The following is a 24,499-nucleotide window of genomic DNA, read 5'->3' on the forward strand; positions in this document are numbered from 1 at the left end:
AGATGGCTCAGATTTAAATTATTAAAATATTATAAACGAGATTTAAACATGATTTATAAATCAAACACTCGGGTATTTATTATTCGAGAAGTTTTCAAATAAATTAATATTTTAGTATAACCAAAGTCTTCCGCTAAAATAAACCACAACTTTGATGTATTTAGAAAACATGTATCAACTATTGGTCATACGCCTAGGCCTTAAGCTGGGGTGTAAAAATGACAACCGGTGTTAGGTCGCAAATCGTAACAGTGGATATTTAATAGCCCATTTATGTGATCATTATTTTAGACTAAAACAATTGTTTCAGTTTTGATGTAGCAAATAATTAATGTAAGAAATAATACTCAGGATCATGCTTGTCAATATATATAATATGGTAGTGTAAATCGGTTATAAATATAATTTAAAAGATTTGGTTTGACACGTTCTTAACAATCTTATATATTAGTAACATTTTGCAAGTATCTTTTAGTTAAGTATTAATTTCCAAAATAAAAAAAAACTATTAGACCTGTTAACATCCATGACCTGGACATGATGTCCATTTTCATTTATTTTGTTTAGTTTTCTTTTCATTATTAAGAAAAATAATAATTATATATTTAGTAAATTCATGTAATAAGTGTTGATAGAAAAAAATATATTATAACTCAGCTATTAGATAATTTGAAATGAGCTATGTGCAAAACAAATAAAAAACGTAAGAACAAGTAAAAGGCACTTTGTCTTCTTCCTTTAAACCCCAAAAGTTGATATCAAAGTCGAAAATCAAGTTTGATAATAACAATCAATACATTAGGGCTACAAATCGGTGTGTAAAAAAACAGAATTATATATTTAGTACCTCAGATTGGGTTCGATTTGACGATGGTGAAGCTGGCCGGAGTTCAAGTGTGGAGGCGACAAATGCTATTAAACACAGTAGGGCTGATTGCTAGTGACGAACAGAGAGCGGTGAATGACGGTGTGTCGAATATGACCAGAAAACGTTTTAATTTATAGGGGTTTAGGACGCATTTGCTATATTTGGTAAACCGTGATTTTTGCTTGATTAAAAGGAGTAAATAACACGAAAAAATATGCTTCTCAAATGATGGAACCATGTTTGGTAAGAGATCCCGAGTCGAACAATGAAATTAAATGGTTGATTCGGTCGTTAATTTGTTGTTTAAAGATGTCGCCGGAAAATTTTAAAGGTGGCCGGAAAGCTTTAAAGGTGGCCGGAGAAACGTGACATACGGTAGGTGGAAAAATGAATTTCTAAATCAACTTTCATAAATTACAAAATGGCCCTCCAACTAAGACACAACTAAATTATGGCCCATTAACTATATATAGATCTTGATTTTATAAGCAGATATATTTTAAAATACCGAATAAGAATTCCATGCTTTAAATCTCGTATGAAAATAATAGTAATAATAAAATCTTAAAGATTCAAATATAGGGAAGGGTTGGGTTTTGAAACGAAACATACGAATTGTTACAATAAACCAAAAGTTTAACCCATTAAGTGAATGAATTACTTGGGTTATGCTACAAAGTCAAAAGATTGTAAAAATGTCAATTTGCAACACGTAAGTAATTTTAGCTCCAATATTAGATAACTTACAAAGATTTAATAAAATAAGGAATTTTATAAATCTTGTTAGTGTTTTATAAAAACCATTTTATAAAACTTTGCTAATTGAAATTCAAATAATTCTTCGAAAAAAAATACCACTAAGGGTAAGTTTTCCATCCAAACCAACTTAGACATCCCAACTTTAATCAAAATGGATAAGTCAAATGTATGGGAGGTATGTATAAGAACATGGGTTGGATAAACCATCAAATTTTTATCCTATTTGGTGAAAGAAAACATGGGTTAATGGTGTATGGTCAAAGCTAGTGATAAGGACACTTGGCCGGTAGCATGTGACTAATATTTATGTAAAGAAATAAAAGGGGAAAATGACTTCGTGTGGGGGGGGGGGGGGGGGGCATTTTGTTAGTTAGTCTTTTGTATTTACTTGAACTATTCACAATGTATAGTATTTAGCTTGTCGATTTCTTTAATGTATGTTTGGGTCTGAGGCCATGTAATGTTAAGCCCACTGGGCCAATTATAATACAAAGAGGCATGTCATGCCTCTCCTATAAATAGGAAGGCATGCCCATGCACTCATAAACCTTTTGAAAGAAAAAAAGAAAACAATCTTATCTACTCACCTACTCTCTCCTCTCCCTTTCTACTTTCTTCTTCGGGTAATAACTAAACCAAACAAGATCCGAGATCTTGGTTCTCAACTAGTAATATTCGCTAGCTAGTTGTGAGATTAATCCAAGAACACTAGTTGTTTGTTGTTTGATCCGTCAATAGGACCTACAATTGGTATTAGAGCTTTCAGCTCTACTATTTGTGGATCTTAGGTCACAACCTTGAACTTTGGCCTTGTTTGTATGTTGAAGACTTGTATTCTAGTGTTTAAGTGGGTCTACGGGTTCACTTGTTGACAAAAGAGTGTTTGCAAACTTGAAAGAAGTGTGTTCATAGTCTTCGAGTTTGTTAAAAGGGTGTTTTTATGATTTTTGTGTTGTTAAGAGTGCTAAAGTTCAAGAATTGGTGTGTTTCAAGCCTTGAAATTAGTAGCTTTTAGATCAATAAGTGTTAAAGAACTTCAATAAGTAGAAAAGGTGTGAAAATACGTGCAAAAGGACAATCCGTACTTACGAAAATCCATATATGATCGAATATAGAACCATTCGAATCGAATTTAAACCATTCGAATCGAATTGACAAATCCATTCAAATTGAATCTAAACCATTCGAATCGATTATAAGAAACCATTCGAATCAAAATTCTCAAACCAATCGAGTCGAATCGCTATTCGATTCGATTACTTTCACAATTCGATTCGATTGAAACCCTATTTGATTCATTTATTAAAGTTCGATTCAAATCCTTTCAAACTCGATAGGTTTGGACTTAAAGCTTTCCATAGAATCTGTTTGAGTGAACTGTTTGACCAAATATTGTTTTGCATAATGACTTCTGAAACTGAGGAGATCAAGAACTTCATAATCTTTGAGAATGAGGTCCGGACCACCAATATACCTCCTAAACTGCTTAAATGGGATAATAACTTTGAAGAATTCAAATGGCATTTCAAGAATTACATAAGAATAACTGATTATGCTCTTCTTAGAGCTATTGAGACCAGTCCTTACATTCCTACCATTGATACTGCTGATGGACCAGTTCCCAAGCCTGTGTCGGCCTATAATGATGAAGATAGAAAAATGTTGAGTGGTGATCAAAAGGCCTATGGTGTTCTAAGTGTGTGCCTTTCACTCGAAATTGCTCAAACTTTGAGGGAACACATCACTGCTAAAGGTTTATGGGATGCCCTGGTCAACAAGTTTGAAGGGAATGTAGAAATGAGGAACAACAAGAAAGCCAGGTTGAAGGGTGAATTCAATATGTTTAACTACGTACAAGGGAAAACAGTTGGAAATATTATTCATGGGTTTGAAACATTTATCACCAAGATGAAGAGTGTCGGCATTGATTATGATCAAATCGAGATCATTGACAAGTTGTTGAACTCCTAACCTTACACCTGGAACAGTAGTGTGATCACCATCAAAAGAACAACAAACTTACAAATCACTTCTCTTTCTAGTTTGACATCCACAATAAAGTCATTTGAGATGGATGACAAACTCAGATTGGGCAACCACATCAGTTCTCTGAATCATGTTGGAATTTCTACATGGTCTGGAGTCAGTACAACTTTTCTTAGCCAAGCACATCCCACCATTTATCTCGTTAAAGGGGTCAAGATATTTTCTGCTCAACCAACACAGAACTCTGCATTCAAGACTGCTGCAAGTCCAAAAGCACCATCCAATTCAAACTCTTATCAAGAAGAGGTTGATAAAGCTGTTGACCAAGCATTGAAAGCTCATGGAGTAAAGACGTCTGCCAGTTGTTTATCCTACTCCCCTACTCAAATTGATGAATCTCACGTTGCATTATTTCATGCTTTTATGGCAAGTCATGAGGAGTTATTGTAGGTAAAGCTTCTACCTCCTTCATTTCAACAAGGACACATTCCCGAAATCAACAAGAAATATCTCAAAAAGATGGATATCAAGTATCAGATGGCCATGATTTTTCACCCAGCTTCAAACTTCATGAAGAAGTATGGTAAGAACAGTTTTAGAGATTCTGATGGGAATGTAATTGGGTTTGACAAGGACAAGCTTTGATGCTACAACTGCAATGAGGCTAGGCACTTCGCGAGGGAATGCACAAACCCATCCAAGCTTACAAATGACATCAAGATTACCGAGGTATCTGTCAGCGAAGGCGGACCAAGAAGTGACAAATGGCCTAATCAAAGATCTTCTTCTAATTTTTCACTTGTGAACAAGGCTGCCGATCGGACCATGTGTATAGGGTTGTTAAGATTATTTTTTTTTTGTTTTAGCTGCTTTTTGAGCTGCTACTACACGTCAGTATTAAATCAAGAGAACTTGATTTAATTGTTTTGTTTACCCTTAGCCCGTACACCAAGTTTGACCACCCAAAAGCAAACTTTAATTCTCTCTTATTTCTCCACAATTCCGATCGCAACCTCCTGCCCAAGTTAGGGTTTTTTCTTTTTTTAATTAACTTGATATAATATGCATGTAAGGCTTGTAACTTGTGGGCTTGGGTCGGGCCTTGAGTTGTAGTATTCAATCTTGATCAAAAAGGCCCCTATATCTTCAAAAACCGAACCTTTTCTCTTTTAAAACTCGTCACCTACACCAAATAATAAACTTTGTAAGATCATATAAAAACAAGCCATAATTATTATTTATTTTACGATTAAGCCCTTAAAACATGATAAAAAGGTACTGAAAACAAGTGTGTTTTACAACACATCAAACATCCCCACACTTAAGACTTTTTCGTCCCTGAAAAAGTAATCTACACAGGATCATAACAAAGTGAAAAACAACAAACTCTCAGATTATTAATCATTATCAAAACACAAGAAACAGCTCGACATATTGACCGCAATTGCCGATATTGTTGTCCACTTAAACCCAGCCACCAGCCAATCAAGCCCCCCTTTTGCAATAAACGTTTTAAGTCCAAAAATTAAGGCTACACCTACCCCATCTCAGACAAAGAGAGCTAGAAGAACTAGATTCGAAGCAAACTGGCTCGACAAATCACCATAAGCCAAGGACTCGTTGATGGTACTAATTAGATGCACTCGGTGAAATTTTGATGGATGAATGGTCATGTGAAGGTCGTACGAGCTATTCCTAAATATTATTGGACTTTGTCCTATAAATTCCTAATTTTTATTTATTGACTAAGAACCTTCGAGCCCCAATAGTGTATGCTCAGAGTCACCATCCCAAGGTAACACGTAAACTCTAAGTCCTGTCTAGTATGTGCACTTTGGCCTCTTTTACTAACTTTAAAGAATGCCTCTTTGGCATTTTACAATACATAAATTTCTTCACAAGCATTTTGCTTTTCTTGAACAACTTTTGAGAATACACAAACATAACTTTCAATACATACTTTTCTTTTCTTTTCTCTTTTTCTTTTTTTTCCTCTCCTTTTTCCTTTTTTTTTCAATCGTTTATAGCATCCTAAAATATATAACTATTTCTAAGCTCGTAGAAAGATGGGCATGTGGTGTGTGCTGGTTTGAGTGCATCTAAGTATAACCATCTCAAAGTTTTCAGATTATGATAATCCTCCCTAAGCATCGAAATTCGGTTTCACCGTTTTTCAAATTATTATATATATAAAAACTGCAAAAGAGGACTATCAAAGCTAGTTGGGCCTACCGATACATCCCAAATCAGATATGTGAACCATCCCTTCTTTTATTATTATATTATATATATCAAAAGTTCCGTGAGTTCGCTAGCACATTGGTAATAATATCATTTCCTGTTTAACGTAGAACAAAAACAATTTTCAAGGGACATTTTTTTAACTTTATATATATATATATTTTTTTATTATTATTTTTTTAAATAAAACTAAGTACGAAAACGAAAAAAAACTAAGTTAAAACTTTTTATTATTTTTTTTTATTTTTTTCCTACAACTAAGTAAAATAAATTCTCATCCCCACACTTATAACGAAATCGTCCTCGCTGAGAACAAGGAAAAGAAATAAAATAAAATAAAAATAAAACTTAAACAAAAAGGTAAAACAGAGAACGGGTTACTCCCCTGGTTTATATGCAGAATCTTCACCAGCTGTGTATCAAACGAGCGACCGTATAACATTTCATTCGCGGCCGCAATCTCGGGAGAACCAGTTCTAAAACACCATTAGAGCTACCATGCGCATAATAATACCTACAATAACTCAAACTCGCTCGCATGTAGCGACGTACAAAACAGAAACAAAACATAAGAAATAAACATATTTTTTGGGTTTTTGTATTTTTTTAATTTTTTTGATTTTTTTAATTTTTTATTTTTTTTTATTTTTATATAATAAAGAATACTCCCTAAAATCGGCCGTCTCTAATGGAGATTGAGTACGAGTGGCTTTTAGTAAGGAGATACTCTAAACAGAAAATAAAATAAAATAAAATAAACAAAACTCTAAAGCTTGGGCTGCCTCCAGAGAGCGCTTAGTTTAACGAGTCCTTAGCCTGACCCCAAATCTCAATTTTAATCAGGTGGCTTCTCCTTTATCCGTTTTCCACTCGACCCGTTTCGTTTTATTCGTTTACTATTAGTTGGGAAAAACTTACTAGAAAAATTTAAAGAAATTTTGAAAAACTGAAACGGGTCGAACCACCAAGACTTATACTTTTAGACGAGTCGTGTAATGAAGGAGGATGTCATCTTTGCTGTGTGTCAACTTTTTATGCTTCTTCATATGTCGTATCCTCGCCTTCAAGTTCGTTTGATCCAAGTACACATGTGCCCTCTTATGTGGTGTCTCTCTGATAATTAATCTTTCTATTCCTTCAATGTCACCACCCGGGTCAAATTGCATATCATCTACTTCCATAGAGCCACAAGCTCTTCATGACACCCCTCAATATCCAAGACGACCACATTCGCCTCTTTAATCAATTCAGACTTCTGATGTTCTCCTTCTAAATCCTGAATCATATCATTCTCACAAGACAAGTGTGATGCATCAAGTGGATCGAAATAATCATTATAATTAGAAGCAATTGAAGGGTTAGAGATCTCATATTCATCATCATATTTAATTGAGCTAGTAAAAGAGTACTTACCTGATTCATGGCCGGATGGATCCTCACCTTCTTCATCCAATGAGGACAGATGAAGAAGTGTTATTGATCAAACACTCTTTATCAAGAAGGTAAAAGGCGATCAGATTCTTGTCCAAGTGTATGTTGATGACATTATATTTGGGTTAACATATGATAAACTTTGTAGAGAGTTCTCCAACATCATGCAAAGTTAGTTTGAGATGAGTTTGTTGGGGGAAATGACTTTCTTTTTGGACCTTCAAGTTGAACAGAAGTCGGACGGGATTTTGATTCATCAAGAGAAATATGGTTGTTAGATTGTTCAGAAGTTTGGGTTCAAGGACTCCAATTCCTTACTCACTTTGATTGCTACTCAACCAGTGTTAGCTCCAGATCCATTGGGAAAGCCAATTGATCAACACCTTTATCGGTCTATGGTTAGCTCCCTCATGTATCTCACTGCCTGCAGACCGGACATCATGTTTCCTGTATGTCAGTATGCAAGATATCAGTGTGATCCAAAAGAGTCTCACTTAACTGTTTTCAAGCATATCTTTCGATATCTAATGGGAAAGCCTCACTTAGTTCTTTGCTACCCCCAAAGACTCCCCTTTAGTACTGCACGCTTACACCGAAAGTGATTATGGGGGATGCAATCTTGACTATAAATGAACATCTGGAACCGCTGAAGCATAATACATTTCCGCCTCCGCCTGCTGTTCACACGTGATACGGATCCGGCATCAGCTGCTTACGGTTTCTTTAACACCCCTATCAACCGGTTGAACGTCAGCCCGCAAGGATTCGTCTTCAATCATGTGTCGGGTGCAGCCACTATCTAAGTACCAAATACTACTGACAAGCCTTCGTGACTGACCCTACACACATTAGCAGCTAATTAGACATTGCTTATCGAGACTCAGTTGTCTCAGGAAGGTTAACAAGAAAATCACCAAATTTTATATTATTTACTTTAAAAATGAAATATTGTGGTGAGTCTGAATCTGAAGAGCGGTCCTTAGGTATCCATACAGAATCATGTTTTCTGTTTTTATAAGATCTTCTAGATCGTCTCCTTTTTATTCTAAACAAAATCCTCCGATCTTTCAATCTTTGGATTTCTTGTGTTACTTAATATTGGTGGGTTCTTGGATTTTTCAACCCCTGAACCCCTTTTTGATATTTCCTTTTTAGTTTTTCAAAAAGGTTTTATTTCTTCTTGTATGATTGTTGGATCTCACGTCCATTTCACTAGCAGAACTTTTAGATCGATCCGTCCTTGTTCTTGTATTGGGTGCGACTTTAGAATGGGACTAAAACTGACTATTCATACTTTCTATTGTATGTGCCAGTTCTTGCGATATCTTGCAATATGAGAAGGGTTACCACAAAAAAACAACATTTTCTCCTAGAGAATTTATAGAACTTATCAGAACTATGATACGATTGATGTGGCGGGAAAGGTGATGATTTGAAAGGAACATGACTATAAAAAACCATCCAATATGTAACCTCTATCATCAAAAAAATTTGTGTAAAACGAATCAACATAATTTTGTTGATGAGGACCGTAGCCGTTGTTATCAAAATAGTTGTATGATTGAGGATTTCTCAAATGGTTAGCTGTTTGAGAAATGAGGTTTTCTTTGGTGTAATATATTAACATGAAGTGTTTTCCCCCTTATTTTCAAAAACATTTCTTCTGTTTATGGTATCCTCAACATTACAAATTGTTGATGAACAACTAGTTATGTTTACCTCATTGACTCTATTCTCATTAACATCATTTTCAACAAAAATTTCATAATAAATAGTTTCATAATCATTATCTGAAACAAAATCATCTTTTCATTTAAAACATTTTTAGAAGTACCAACATCAACACTCTCACAAATTACATTATCATTCGAAGATGACACCAAAGTACTTTTCATGGATTCAGATGTATTATTATTACAAACAGAGTTGACAAATGATTGTTTTAGATCCACAGTGGAATCAAAAAGTGAATTTAAAAGGCTTTTCTTTTCACAACTCATGTTCTTTTCCACACACCCAGTTTCTTCTACATAACCTGCTAAACAAAATTAATCACCATTAGAACTAACTGATATAGGGATATGATCAATAGTTTTGGAGACAGGAAGAGCAGACATCTTGGTTTCGGTACATGACCAACTCTATAGATCATTGCATCCTTAGGTGGGTATTGAAAACTAAAGTGGGGTAGGCTAAAGTAGTTCTCATTGAATGGTGGAGGAACTGCAGTATTATCATAGCCGAATCTCGTCTTTTGTTTTACACCCGTTTGTGCTCCAATAATTCCATTCAACCTATCAGACGCCATTTCAAACCTATCCACGGTTATTTTTCTTTAGGCAATGTCTAATTCTATTTCTTCAATTTTAGCATTTAAATCAACTATTCTTATTTCGTGAAATTCTAGCTTATTAGACTGAAATATTTCTCATGTAATTTTGCCTTGACATTGCTATGAATTTTAATCTGGTGGTGAATATCTTTTCGGCCTTTTTGTATTCATTTTTTTGACTTTAAATGCCTAAGTTTTCATCAATTAATGCAGCATTATGAGTTCTATAACTCTCTACTTCATATATACAATCTTGAGAACAGAGTTTGTGTACCTCGTGAATGTTAGAGGTTGCTTGGTTTCATTCTGAAGCAGAAGTTGAAGAAGCTTGATTTTCATTCATAAAGGTCATCCCAGCAAAGGTCATTGGGTTTATCAGCTCACAAAATTGATCACCCTCCTAATCTGGCTTAGTTGTTGCAGCAGACTAGATGATCAAAGCCCTTGAATTTGAGCTTGAGCCAAAGTTTCCTTATGTTGAGTTGTTTTGACTGATTCGAGGAACTCGTTGATTCGAACAGCTGTTTTGATCTATTGGCCTTTTGCCACTCCTTTTGTTGCCTTCATTATCAGAAACTTCAGTGATTTTGATATCATTGTCGGGTTGGGTTGTGTCACAGCCCCCGACCCCTATACCCCGGGAGGGGAGCCGTGAACATGGATTGGTGGTATCGGTGTTTATTAAATTATTTTGCAGCATAAAATTTCATCAGAACCATAGTTAGGAAAAATGATCAAAGTTATAAAAACACCATGATTATTATTATGATAAAACGGTAATTTAATCCCTTTTGATACAAACATAAGTTTTATAGGGTTAAACCCTAATTTACAAAACATGTTTCTTTATTCTGGTGACAAACCACTTATTTAAGCTGGAAGCCCGCAGGCATCATTCCTTTGTCTCTAACAAGTCACCTTAAACATGTATAAAATATTTGATCAGCAAGAAATACTGGTGAGTACATTTATTTGTAAATGACACATTTTACAGTTACAGCATTAAGATGTTTTTACATCTGCCTGCTTACAAATTACCAAAAGGTACTTGTCACTCGACCGTATCTATGACTGTGGTCATATTACTTATTGGCTAACACTTGTCCAGTAAGTAACGTGTAATAGCCCAGTAGGCAAGCCTTGTATACAAAACCCCACAATACCAGTAGTAACCATCTCGTAAGTCTACAGAGACTTAATCACTGTAATGTATTTTAAATACTTTAAAAATACTTTTGAAAATATTTAGACAATCTATCATGGGTTTTGTAGGTTTTGAAATCACCATGACAGTGTCAGAAAAATAGTTGTCTCACGCAAATGTGAGTTGTATAAAAACTCGAATGTCTCACCTTGTAAGTTTATAATTAAAGAACACCTCCTAGTATTAAGCACCTAGGATAAACACAATGTAGTATAACTAGATTAGTATAAAACCAACAATCATAACGATAATCACGAGAGTAGAAACTTTACACGATGGCACAATGTCATACCTTAACAGGTAGAGCTTTTGGATTCGTGTATATTAGTTTCTTTCAATCGGATAGGATATCACTACGACAACTCGGTATTATACCCTTAATATATATATAATATGTGTGTGAGAATTTAGAGAGATAATAAATTTAGGACAAAAAATGAAGTCTCGTTGCCAACCTATTTATAGCTGATTCTGGACCCCGTCGCAGTACGCGGCGGCCATAGATAAAGGCGTCGCGTATCGCTGAGTCAGCCCTAGGCATGCTACGTGGCATGCAACGTGTCATCTGCGTAACCTCCACGTCGCGGTACGCGATGGGTAGTCTAAACCCGTCGCGTATCGCGATGGAAGGATTTTTAAAAATCTTGATTTCCAACAAAAATACTAAGGCGGCCTTTAAGAGGCTCGCGACGATGCGAGCGTGCGAAGCGCACCATCAAAGCGCCACATTGCGCCCATCACATTTCTCCCGTGCCCGAGCCCGTGCGCATTCGGGTGCTTTGCACCCTCCGCTAGGACCACTGGGTGTGATATGTCTTATAAGAACATTAACATAGGAATTTTCTTCCTTATAAAGTGCTCACTAGTTTTATAATCTAGCGATGTGGGACAAGAACTTACAAACCTATTTATAATATGGTGGTACCTTCCCCATTTCTTTCCTCCACCAATGTGGGATGGAATTTCCTTCACTTATTTCTTTACTTTCATTTTATGGTTTGTTATAGGTTGGGTTTGTGCACTCTCTTGCGAAGTGTCCTGTTTCATTGCAATTATAGCATCTAAGCTTATCTTTATCAAACCCAATCCCTTTCCCATCAGAGTCTCTGAAACTGTTTTTCCCATATTTTCTCATAAAGTTTGATACACTATGAATAGCCATGGTCATCTAGTACTCGATGTCCATCTTCTTGAGATCTTTCTTGTTAATTTCGGGAATGTCTCCTTGTTGAAATGAAGGAGGTAGGAGTTTCCTCGCAACAACTCATCGTGATTTTCCATGAATGCATGAAACAGTGCAACATTTGAATCATCAACTTTACGAGTGGAGTTGGATGAATCAGCCGGTTTGTTAATCCCATGAGCCTTAAAATCTTGTTCAACGACTTTGTTTACAGCTTCTTGAAATGAATTTGAACAGGATGATGATTGCTGACTTGCATCGGACTTGAATGCAGTATTCTATGGATATTGAGCAGAGTACACTTTTACCCCATTGATTGGATGAACTGTAGGATGAGCTTGGCTGAGAAAAGCGGTGCTGATTCCTGACCCAGTAGAGATTCTTGCATGATTGAGTGAACTGATATGATTGCTTAGTCTGAGCTTGCCTTCCATTTCAGATGATCTTATGGTGGAAGTCAAGTCAAACAACAATGTCCTATCCAAATTGGTTGTTCTCTTGATGGTGATGACATTGTTATTCCAAGTGTAGGGTAAAGAGTTCAGCAGCTTGTCATTGATTTCAGATTGATCATAAACAATCCCAGCACTTCTCATCTTGGTGACCAATGTCTCAAATCTATTAATGAGAGTCCCAACAGTTTCTCCATGGATGTGATTGAATGTGTTGAATTCACCTTTCAGCAGTGTCTTTTAACTGTTTCTCATTTCCAGGTTCCCTTCAAACTTATTAACCAGTGCATCCCAAAGTCCTTTGGCAGTAGTGTGCTCTCTTAAAGTTTGAGAGATTTCAAGTGATAGACACACACTCAGGGTACCATAAGCCTTTTGATAATCAAGTATCATCTATTTGTCATCGTCATCATAGGCTGTGACAGGCTTATCAATTGGTCAATCAGCAGTCATAGTAGTGGGTTGGTGAGGACCGTCTTCAAGTGATCTAAAAAGAGCAAAGTCATTATTTCTTAGATAGTTCTTGAACCTCCACTTGAACTCTTTAAATTATTATTCCGGTTAAGAAGCTATGGAGGCTTGGTGTTGGTACCGGCTTCATTTTCAAATATAAGTTATGTTTCCAACATCTCAGGATCAGTTGTTATCTTGCAAATCAGAATTCAAGTCAAACAATCTACAACAGCTTCTGTCAAAATGTTCCAAGTACAAAAGGATCGAGTTTGAGTTTAAACGAATCAAATTAGAATTGAATCGAATCGAATGGTAAACGGATCAAATCAAATAGGAAATGAATCGAATTGAATTGCAAATGAATCGAATAGAAACTCGATTCGATTGACTTGAGATTTGGATTCGATTGGTTTGAGACTCAATTCGAATGGTTTCAAACTCGATTCGAATGGTTTTTCCAAAAAAAGTACAATTTCACTTTTTGCACGAATCTTCACACAAGTACACTTTTTATCACTTTTGAAAACTCGATCCAACACACTACTAATCCTGAAGCACACTTTAACATCTTCAAACACAAATTCCAAGCTTAACCAAACACATTCCTTAAACCCAAACACCTTTAAGAACGCTTATTACACTTATTTTAAGCTTGTAAACACACTAGTAAGCCAAAAACCACTTCAAACACTTGAATACAAGTCTCAAACTCTCAAGCAAGACCAAAATCCTAGGTTGCGACCCAAGAGCTACAACTAGTAGAGCCGAAAGCTCTGATACCAATTGTAGGTCCTAATAACGGATCAAACAACTAGTTCTTGAATCAATCTCTAACTACAAGTTAGCGGAAATCACTTGTAGCCAACCAAGATCTCGGATCTTGTTGTGTTTGGTTATTACCGATATGGAATGGAAGAGAGAGTTGAGAGAGAGTTGGTGAGAAGTTAAGATTATTTTCAAAAGGTTTTTGATGCATGGCCATGCTTCACCTTATATATGTGAGGCAATAGTATGCCTTCTTGTATTATTATCGACCCAATGGGCTTTTTTTACATGGTCTCGGTCCAAACATACAAACGAAAACCGAAGGCTAAGTAAATACATCGTTAACACTGTGAAATAATACAAAAGACTAGAACAACAAAACAGGGCTCTACAGATTCGGGACTCCATTTTTTTAAATTGGACTCTGGATATTGTTGAAGATTTGGACTAGATTTTATTGAAGATTTAAAAAAATAATATGTATTCTAAATATTTTGGCCCAACCTAAATAACTTTTACATATTAAAAAAACCTTAAATACTAAATCCAAAAATTGAAAAAATAAATAAAACGTGTTTTTTCTACTTCATCACATCTGAGCCGCCACCGCCACCTCTGCACCACCGCTCCATCACCATGGAACCACCGCCCAACACCTACAATGTATGTTATTTAAATGAAAAACAAAAAACAAAAAAAGGAAAAAAGAAGAAAGAATTGGGATGTGTAGCGGGGAGTACTAAGACCTCGTGCTTCTTTTTGCTTCTTTTTGGTCGATACCATCAGACACGAGCTAGTGTTCCTGCACCTCCTAAGTAGCATCGAACGGTAGGGGTGAGCAAGATAAGGGTCGGACCCTTGAAACCCGGTTACCCGACTCGCAAAACCTTTAATTAGACCCGAATATATAATATGGGTCGGGTAAAGGGTATTTAAAATTCACGTTAAAGGGTAAAAGGGTTTCAAGGGTCCTACCCTTTTTCAAACCCTTTACCCGTTTACTAGTTTCTAGATAGATATGTATTAATCTGAAATTTATGAGAGATATATATTTCATATGAGGTTTATCCGAAATTTCCCAATTACTACGAAAAATTAAAATAAAGGGTCATACCTACTAATTAGAAACATATATATGGGAATCACTGAATTATTCTCTACAAGAAATTTGTAAATGTGAATATTTCAGTTTAAATGGATGATTAACTTTTAAAGTTAGACTTTACTATGTTATTAAATGAAAGTATAATTGTTCTAGGATTCATATTCTAAAGTCATATATGAGATATGCAACTTGTAAATGCAGAAAAAAGAGATGTGATTACTGTCTTAAAGGGTAAAGGGTTGGACCCTTAAAACCTTTATTTATACCCGACCCTTTTATTGTTTAGAGGGTAGGGTCTAGGGTCCACGTTTCTTCCTAAAAGGGTAAAGGGTCCGGATAAGGTATTAGGTAAAATGATAGGGTCTCACCCTTTGAACAGCCCTATCGAACGGGTCCTGAGTCCACTCTGTCCATCCTTAAAAAAAGTTTAACATTAAGGTACCTTTTAGAGCCCTAGATCAATTATTAATTCAGTTTTTTTTATTACTTTGATGAAAAGTAACAAAATTTATGAGGGTTATTATAAAAATGGAAAGTTAAATCAAAAAATAAGAAAGAGAGAAGATTTTATACAAAAACAAAGATTCAAAAAACCGAATGATGCTGACTTCCGATAGCCATAAGGCCGAAAGTCATAACTAATATAAATTTCAAACTCTCATTCTCCCTTATCATCATCAACAACTCAAAAATCTTCTTTATAAAATTTTCAAGAAACAAAATCTTGAATCAAGAAAACAGATTTCATTCAATAATATTCATCCACCATGTTCCCCAACCAATCACCACCACACTCCGACGAACCAGACACCAACAAAAAACCCAAGACCACCACCTCCGGTGGCTCAACTGGGCGACCTAGAGGCCGTCCACCCGGAGCCAAAAACAAACAAAACCCATCTGTTTCTGTTGCCAAAAAATCCAACCCAAGACCAAGACCACCAATGACGGTGGATAACTGTATGTCACAGTACGTGTTAGAGGTCTCCGGTGGATCGGATATTATTGCAGCCGTCATGCAGTTCTGTAACAGCCGGAGAATCAGTCTTTGTGTATTGTCCGGGTCGGGTAGTGTTTGTAACGTGTGTTTACAACTACCCACTACTACAACTGCTCTCACCGTTCAAGGATGTTTCAATTTGTTGTCGATTTCTGCTACTGTTATTCCGTCGTCTTCTCCGGTTTCCGCCATGCTACCACCTTCTACTAGCGGTTAGTCTATTGTTGAACTTTGTAACTAACTGTATTATCGAGTATTTTATAAAGGTTTTACTGTATATGATTTGTCAAATTATCTGGTCAACGACCAAAGGTTTTGACCGGCATTATTATTATTATTATTATTATTATTATTATTATTATTATTGTTACTTTTTTCAAAATCTCAACTTACGGATGTAATATGAGATCGAGATGTTTTATTGGTCTTTTCTAAATTCGTGTCAAATTTCGGACCCATAGACCGTGCTCATTCGTGTCAATGTGGTTTATGTAGTGAATGTTTAAAAGTAAAATTGGGTGTAAATGCGGTTTATTTGGTGAATATATGTTCAAAAGTAAAATTACTTGTCAATGACAGTGTAGTTTGTGAATATTTAAAAGTAAAAGTGACAATATAATGTTTAGTTTGTTAAGTTTGACTGTGATATAATTATGTGGTTTATTTGATGATTGTTCACAAGGAAATAAAACAAATTTGATGTTTATTTTCTTAAGTTTGACTAGGTCATATATATATTATGGCCTTATGTGAATTTCCTATTGGACTGGAAGTTTCCAAAGTCTAGAAACATAGTTGAATCTTTCTATAAAATACCAAAATATAATTGAAGTTAGAAATATAAAAAATATATATTGTTTAATGTAAATTTTGACCTTTTTTTTGTCACAGATTGTCTTGCCAAGTTTATCGTATCATTAGCTGGTCCAAGAGGCCATGTGTTCGGTGGCGTTGTGGTCGGTCCACTCATAGCCTCTGGAACAGTTTACATTGTCGGAGCAACGCTTAGCAACCCACTCTACCACCGGTTACCAATGTAAGACATTGATCACATAAGGAGTTCTGGGCATGGGTCTGTTTCTGCAGCTGCAGTAGATCATTCTCCAGGTTCTGGTGGTGAAGATAATGGACAACATCATGCAGCAGCGCAATCACCACCGCAACCGCCACACCCAATTGTGATAGAATCGTTGTCCATGTATGGTCTACACCAGTTCCCTGCTGGCTTCAGATGGCCACCTACACAACAGCAAACTCCACCCAGATACTTCACTTCATTATTAATGAATGGATCTTCATGAGCATGGATTTGATCATTGTTTAGATTTTTGTGTTTCGTCAACACATCTTTTGTTAATGTTGTGAGAGAATATACTTGTTAATGGTAGAAGTTTTGTTAACCTGAATTTTAGAGTATATGAGATATTGATCTCATATACTACATTATACTGAAAATGTAGTATGTTCCTATTGTCAGGGCCGGCCTTGGGGTGAGGCAAGGTGGTCGACGGCCATAGGCCCGACACCCGCTAAGCCCGGAATTTTTTTTTAAAAAAATTATACTGTATTTTTATGAAATACAACATGTATATTTAATGTTTAAACCTAATTACATAACTAATAGTTTGGTCTAGTGGTAAAGGATATTACTCCTAATCAAAAGGTTATGGGTTTAAGTCTCATTTGACACATATTTATTTCTTTTTTTATACAAAAGTTTTTTACACAACCCAAATTATAACCAAGTAAACTCATATAAAATTTAAATTGTTTAAACCCAACAAAATATTTCTTTTGCTAAAGGCCCAAAAAAAATTTCGCCTTCGGCCCAAATTTTTTTTGTTTTCTCGGAGCCGGCCCTGCCTATTGTGAAACTAAACCAGTCTTAAACATCATTCTATGCTGAATTTAATTTTTGTATGCTATATTATTTTATGCTTCTAGCATCTAAGATTCTAGATACCGGTGGCAGATGCTTGAATTTTCATGTGTATGAGTTGAAAACGGGTCGGGCCAAAACAGATACTTTAGTTCTATAAAATTAGATTTTTTTGGGATTAACAAGTGCTTTAGATTCAGCTTATATTTCTAGATGGTTTTTGGAAGCTTTCTTGTACTCTTAGCTAGGCAGTTCACCACCCGTGAAAAGTGAGCTCGGCTTGGGTGAAAAACTCAATGGGGTTTGCTTCGTTCGCTTGTCACACCATCAAATTTCAGAAAGAATTGTCAAAACTTGTGTTAGTTCACTTGAAGTATATATGACAATGATTGGAATTAAAAGAATATCATTGAGCTATTCTAAATTTAAAGAACAAAAAAAAGTTGTACATTTCTTGAGGATATATACAAAACTATAATATCACAAGCTAATTTAATCTCACTCTCATCATCCCCACCATTGATGAACTGCCACACCTAAATCTTTCAACTGACCATACAAAGCTAAACATTTCCAATATGGTCTCTTACACTTCTTGCATTTTATACTTTGATATTTACATTCCATGAATAACTCATCCACTAAGTCTATTACTTTGTTGTTTATCAACTCTTCAACCACATCTGCCTCCGCTTTCATCACCACATACTCACCTTTCTTCACATTTTCTCTCAGCCAATCCGGTATCTCGGTTTCCACAAACATATCATTATATGGATCATTAACTTCATTCGTTTCGGGTATGGTTGTTTCAAGTTGATAGATCTCAAAGTTCTTGTTCCTTGTTGGATAGTTTTCAATGAACCATCCTGCATCCCCATTCACATCTATGAACACCAGTCGCGGGTAGTCTTGTAGGGGATCTTTCATCAAGTCTGGAAGATAACGAGTTTTCTTCGAGTATGTTTTAGATTTCCCTGAAGCCCCTCTTGGAGGTTCAAGTAGAACGTTTTCAAAACTCTTAATAGCTTCCGCTTTCCTTTGTTCGAACATGAGGCTCGTATGTGGAATTGGATTAGGATTTACATGATTATGAGCCATGTATTCTTTCCTTATTATAGTTCCAATCCAGGGTATAGAAAGCAAAGATATCACCATTAGAAAAGCTTTAACATGATGTTTTAAGCAATAAGCATGTAATAGCTTGATTGCCAATAGAATAGTATGAATAAGCTGATGGGTTTTGGTTTGTAAACCAAGATGAATCCAATTCCTTGCCATGCAAGCCACGTTCAAGGAAATTAGGACAGATTTGAAAAAGGTTGAAGGGTTTTGTAGTATGAATAATATAAAACAAATCAAGTACAATGCAACAAGCAACCTATATTTCTACAAAAAAAACACATAAAACCTAGGAAAAGATATGGAGATTTTCACAAATTGAAACAACGGTTTATCGGCGAGAACAAAATTTAATGATGTTACGAGTCATGGTAACTTCAAATCTCGACTGCGATTCTATCAATCGTCTCATCCTTTGCACCTCTATCTTCTATGCAACTTTCCTCTAGATCGATGTTAGAACCATCCATCTTACAGGATAGAGGAAAGAGAGCAAAGAACCTTATAAAATCCCTTTTTTATGATCTAATCTGAGTGAAATAATTTTTTTTTTACTTTTTCATGTTTGGGATGGGCATATAGGTTTGAGCACATAAGGATATAGAAAAGGAAAGTTTGGTAAGATGAAGCAATGGTGTGGAGGAAATATCTCCCCTAAAATCTGAGGGAGAACATATGTTTATGGGTTTAATTATTATTCTAAGAAACTTTTTGTAGGGGTATGGTACTAAACCCGGCTTACGACCTTAATTTATTATGTCTGGCTTATTTTATTATATGGACTAATACAATATTATTGGGCTGAGGGGGTTTTGTGGAGGTAACCCTAACTGGGCTAGGCCCATTAGGGTACCATGATGGTGGCCATGAGGCTCCCTATATAAGGAGGTCTCCACCTCCTTATTATGGGTTGCGGTTCTTAATAAGAGCCACCACCATAACCATTTTTGTGTCTGTAAACAAGAGATCTTCGAGATTTCTTAGCAGTCACCTCCACACCCCCAAAAACCATTGCAGATCGGAGCGGAGGAGAGCGAGATTTGGTTACATCATCCCTTAGAAGACGATCCGAACTATGCCTGGTACGTTTCGTGCTTCTTCATTGGCGCCATCCGTGGGAGCGGCAACGAACCACACCTCAATCTTCTCGGTTTCATGCCTAATCTGTGTTTCTGGAGTGACGGAGGTCAGATCTGGTTCTAATTCCTTCGCAGATCTGGAATCAGATCTGGTTCTAACTCTCATACAACAATATGATGATTTGGGATGACTCATTTGAAGAAAGCATGACACACTCCAGCTTTTAATCATCCCCAAAAAATTTTGCCTTTATGTGATGAAAAAAGAGTACCCCACACACGCATATCGGTGCTCCTCCATCACCACCGGAGCAACTAAAGTTAACAGTCTCGGAAAAACTCCGCCACCGCGGAAATATCCATGCTCCGCCGTGATGCATGCGCGCCCGCGAGTCATCACTCCGTCGCCATGCATGCGCGCCCGCGGAAACCACCATGCTTGTGCGGGTTATGGTTTGATTATAAACGGGTTTAGATAATCTATATTATATATAAAGGAAGAGTGATGGGCACAAACGTCTTTTCATAATTGCATGCGAAGGACAAAATCGACATTTCATAATAGGGCAAGAAAAGTAATTTGTCAATGTATCCATCAATTCTTAAAGCTTTTAGTACAACATTATGAAGCTTCACTTTTTGTGATATTAGCTTCAATCCTTTAGAAAACAAAAGGTTGTCATGCAACATCCTACTTTTGGTTATAATAAAAAAATAAATTTCGTTATTTTATAGTGGGTCGTTATCGGTTTAGATAAATAGAATACGAGTTGGGCTAGTGTTGGGTAAATAAATATGGGTTATGGACTTGGGTTAGGAAAGAAAGAAGGAAAGACCATGAGCTTAAGCCCATGACCCATAAATATATAAACCCTTAATCTCCATTTAATCCTCATTCACACATATTCCATACACCACCCAAAACACACACTTAAGCCTTCTCTCTAGTTCTCTCCCTATCTAAACCGAAACCAAGAAGGAAACCGAGCACCGACCTGAGGTAATGATAGTATGATGTTGTTTTAGCTTAAACCCGTTAGATATGGTCACGAAACGACGAGCAGACACCGTTAAACCATTTAAGTCACGAGATCCGGATGGAATCGGGTATAAACCGAACCTAAGATGAGCTTAGGGATCGCCCTAGCTCAGATCTGGATCAAACGAGACGAAAAACGGTGTAAAATGGGGTAAACAACGTTTTTCCGGCCACCGCCCGGTTTTCCGGCACGGCGGCGCCGGAAAAGCGGCTGGGGTATTTAAGGATGTCAGGAATGTTTCTGACATTCTCTGACAAAACCTAACCCTAGTTCGCTAACGAGAATTAGCGAATTAAAGGTGATTCGTTAAGGGTGATTCGTTAACTGATTCGTCTAAGGAAGCATAACGAACTAGCTCTAGTTCGTATCCGATTCGTTAAGGGAAAAGGGTAACGAATTACCCTTGAATCGTATAGCCAGTTCGTTAGAAGAAGATAACGAATTAGAAGGTTCAATTCGTTACATGAAGTGATTCGTTATAAGGTCCAATTCGTTTAATAACCAATTCGTTAAAGGGTTCAATTCGTTACAAGAACTAATTCGCTATGATATCCGATTCATTAGGAAATAAGTAACGAACTAGAAGTTTGATAAATGTCAGAACAGTCCCTTGACTTAGACAGAATGAATTAATTACAAATAAGCCCTTGAACTTTTAGTTAGCGAATTAAATAATAATTGAAAATCCTAATGGAAAATGTGTTACGACAGTTAATGGAAATAAAATTTTTCCAAGCTGACCTGGCAGCTCGAACCCAGCTAGGGGCTCTGCCCCTTGGACCCTGCTAGGGGCTGCCGCCCCTAGACCCAGCTGCTAGGGGCGCTGCCCCCGGACCCCCATTCGTTGAGGGTAATACTTAAGACTAGAAAGACGATATAAGTAGTGATAGTTAATTGATACGTGTAATTGTTATACAGTTAGTCGTGCACAGCTCAAGAAAGGAATTACCATAAACGGTGAACGTAACCGCATTCATGTGAGTTTCTAGCCCCATTCCTTGTTATGTTTTCGGGGCTGTGTGCATACTCGATGTGATTAGTTAATACACTTATCCTAAGTGATAAGTGTATGCCATATATGTATTATGTGAAATGTATGAGTGATTTCTTGTCGATACATGAACGATCTTCGGAATTGCATGTACTGTCAGAAAATGGTTGGTGTTATATGTATGTTGTAAGATGAAGAATGAATGATGTATGTATGTGCGAAACTTACGATTATGTATATAGAAAGTATGTTAAGAAGGTATGGAAGAAAGGGTGTCGGACCCTAATAATATCCGAGGATGGAGGGTACCGGACCCTAATAATATCCGAGGATGAAGGGTGACCGGACCCTAATAATATCCGAGGATGGAGGGTACCGGACCCTAATAATATCCGAGGTATGTAGGGCGAATGCTCTTTATAATGTAAGGATAGTTATGAACGTATATAAAGGACTGAAGGACAGATTAAGTATGTAATGCGTACCTTTGGGCACGTATATGTGTATGTGTATGTAAAGTAAGTTATGTGATTAACTAGAACTCACTCAGCGTAGCTGACTTTTAGTATGCACGCAGGTTAACAGATTGAGACAGCTAGTTTGAGATGGATACATGGCAGGATTGAAGAGGCTGGCATCTGAAGATTGTCATGATGTTTTGAATGATATAATTTATGTTATGTTTTAAAAGACAAATTATGGATTATTGTAATGAATGGTTGATGTTTTATATTATTCCGCAAAAGTTTTAATTAACTCTGATTTGTAGAACTATGTTTATGAGTAAATCCAACACCAAAGTAGGGCTACCGGTAACGGGGCCTTACATGTCAACTACATTATTTATAATGTTCTAATAATTATGGTTTAAATATGTTATTATTATGGTGACTATCCACATTCTTAACTCTCATGTTTCATTATGTTTGTATTAACTTTGTTAGCCTATATATAGTGGCTTCTTGTGCTTGTATTAGATATACATATATACGAATGAATAACAACCTCCCTTTTCTCTACTTATCATGCTCTCTATGCACCATTTCTCTAGGTTCGAAGGATGTAATAAGGAAATGTTGAGCCATTTTAATGGTCACTTTGCCTTTTATTCTCGGGAACTAAAGGGTAATTTAGTCTTGATTTGAAGGTGTAGTTTTCGGCATGTGACAGTCGGGTTGGATTTCAAATCACCACGGTTCCAAAGAAATGATATGTAATCATTGTATGAAGCATCACAAACAAGCCTGGATCAGCTGCCTGCTCGGGCCTGAAATGGCGACCCGTATTCAAACGGGTCGGCTTGATTCCCTGATGCATCGGTTATCTGCGTCCAGCGTTGTTTACTGTCCCATTTGTAATTCAAATTCATATTCAAATAAACAAAAAATAAAATTATTAATTTTTACATGAGTAAACATTAATGTTACCTGCTGTTATAAGTGCGGATTTAATCGCTGCACTGCTCCAATCGGGTCGGATTTCCTTAAGTAGTGCAGCGGCAGCCGCCACGTGTGGGTAGGCCATTGAAGTTCAAGAAAGTAGGTTGTACTTTACTCTTCTCAGGTCATCCACTATCTTTGTAGGTGCATTGCCACCTAAGTTTTCTGTCACAATATAAGAGTAACATTCACTATACTAAGTTTATTCATGAATTAATAAAAAAACTGTTTGAATTATTTGACCAAACACTGTGGTCTAAGGTACAAATGAAAGCAGCTTATGTCACAAGATGGCTAAGAAACAGCCAATTTTCATTGCATTATGTCTTTAATAATATCTTAAAAGCCTATTTTAAGATATTAATCAACTGTAACTTATCAGTGAATGTTATTAACAAGCTCCCAGCAGTCCAGCACACATCATTTTGTAATCAAAGGTTGCAATCAATCTCCATGTTCTAATCCATTGAGTGTTATTGAACATGCATTCAAGAATATTAACTGTCATGATGAGCCATTACAACATTCAAATGAATATGCCCTCCTACATGTGAAACTTGGTAATGAGAACACAAAACTCTTAATGCAATTTATGTTAGGGTTAATGATCGCCGAGTTGCAGAGAAGTTACATACCAGTTTAATTGCATTATGGTGATGATTATATGGCAAAACGCAAGACGGGTATTGACGGCTTCATTTAATTCGAAATCCCGAATCTTATTTGATCTTGTTACTAAATTATTTTAGTAATAAAGATGATTATAATCATATAAACAATTTGGTACAATCAATTTTTGATTATAGTGCGATAAGGATCAAGAAAATAAACGGGTTATGGTTTGATTATAAACGGGTTTGGATAATTATCTCTACTACATTTAGAATTCAAGACACTCTTATTTCCCCCATTCTTTTCTTACAACATAATTTAATTTAATTATCTATCCATCTATCTAATTATATGTCAACATGAAGGGGGTGAAAGTAAATAAAAATAATTGAATTAAGAAAAACTGACACAAACAAAAAGAGACGCCATTTCCAGAAAATTCATAAAACTAAACAGCAACCGTTGTGTCTTTCTTTTTTCTCCAATAACCAACTTTCAACCGTCATGATCAACCGCCAGTCCGTTACCACCCCAAACCTATAAATAGGCCATCACATC

General features: G+C 36.2%; 2 protein-coding genes across 2 annotated transcripts; one reads left to right on the forward strand and one right to left on the reverse strand.

Annotated features, from left to right (window-relative positions):
* The first annotated feature begins 15,546 nt into the window (after positions 1–15,546).
* LOC143609697 (AT-hook motif nuclear-localized protein 28-like) lies at positions 15,547–17,080 on the forward strand. The gene is made up of 3 exons (XM_077084382.1): positions 15,547–15,991; positions 16,671–16,739; positions 16,866–17,080. Exons 1-3 carry the CDS (start codon positions 15,547–15,549, stop codon positions 17,078–17,080), a joined length of 729 nt encoding a protein of 242 aa, XP_076940497.1.
* Positions 17,081–18,142: 1,062 nt separating this feature from the next.
* LOC143609703 (uncharacterized) lies at positions 18,143–19,209 on the reverse strand. The gene has a single exon (XM_077084386.1). The coding sequence runs from the start codon at positions 18,937–18,939 to the stop codon at positions 18,166–18,168; it is 774 nt and encodes a 257-aa protein (XP_076940501.1). The 5' UTR covers positions 18,940–19,209; the 3' UTR covers positions 18,143–18,165.
* Between the last annotated feature and the right edge of the window lie 5,290 nt (positions 19,210–24,499).

This window comes from Bidens hawaiensis, unplaced genomic scaffold (genome assembly GCF_021521415.1).
Source record: "Bidens hawaiensis isolate Kalapana, Puna unplaced genomic scaffold, B.hawaiensis_p1.1 tig00009342_1, whole genome shotgun sequence".
NCBI lineage: Eukaryota > Viridiplantae > Streptophyta > Magnoliopsida > Asterales > Asteraceae > Bidens > Bidens hawaiensis.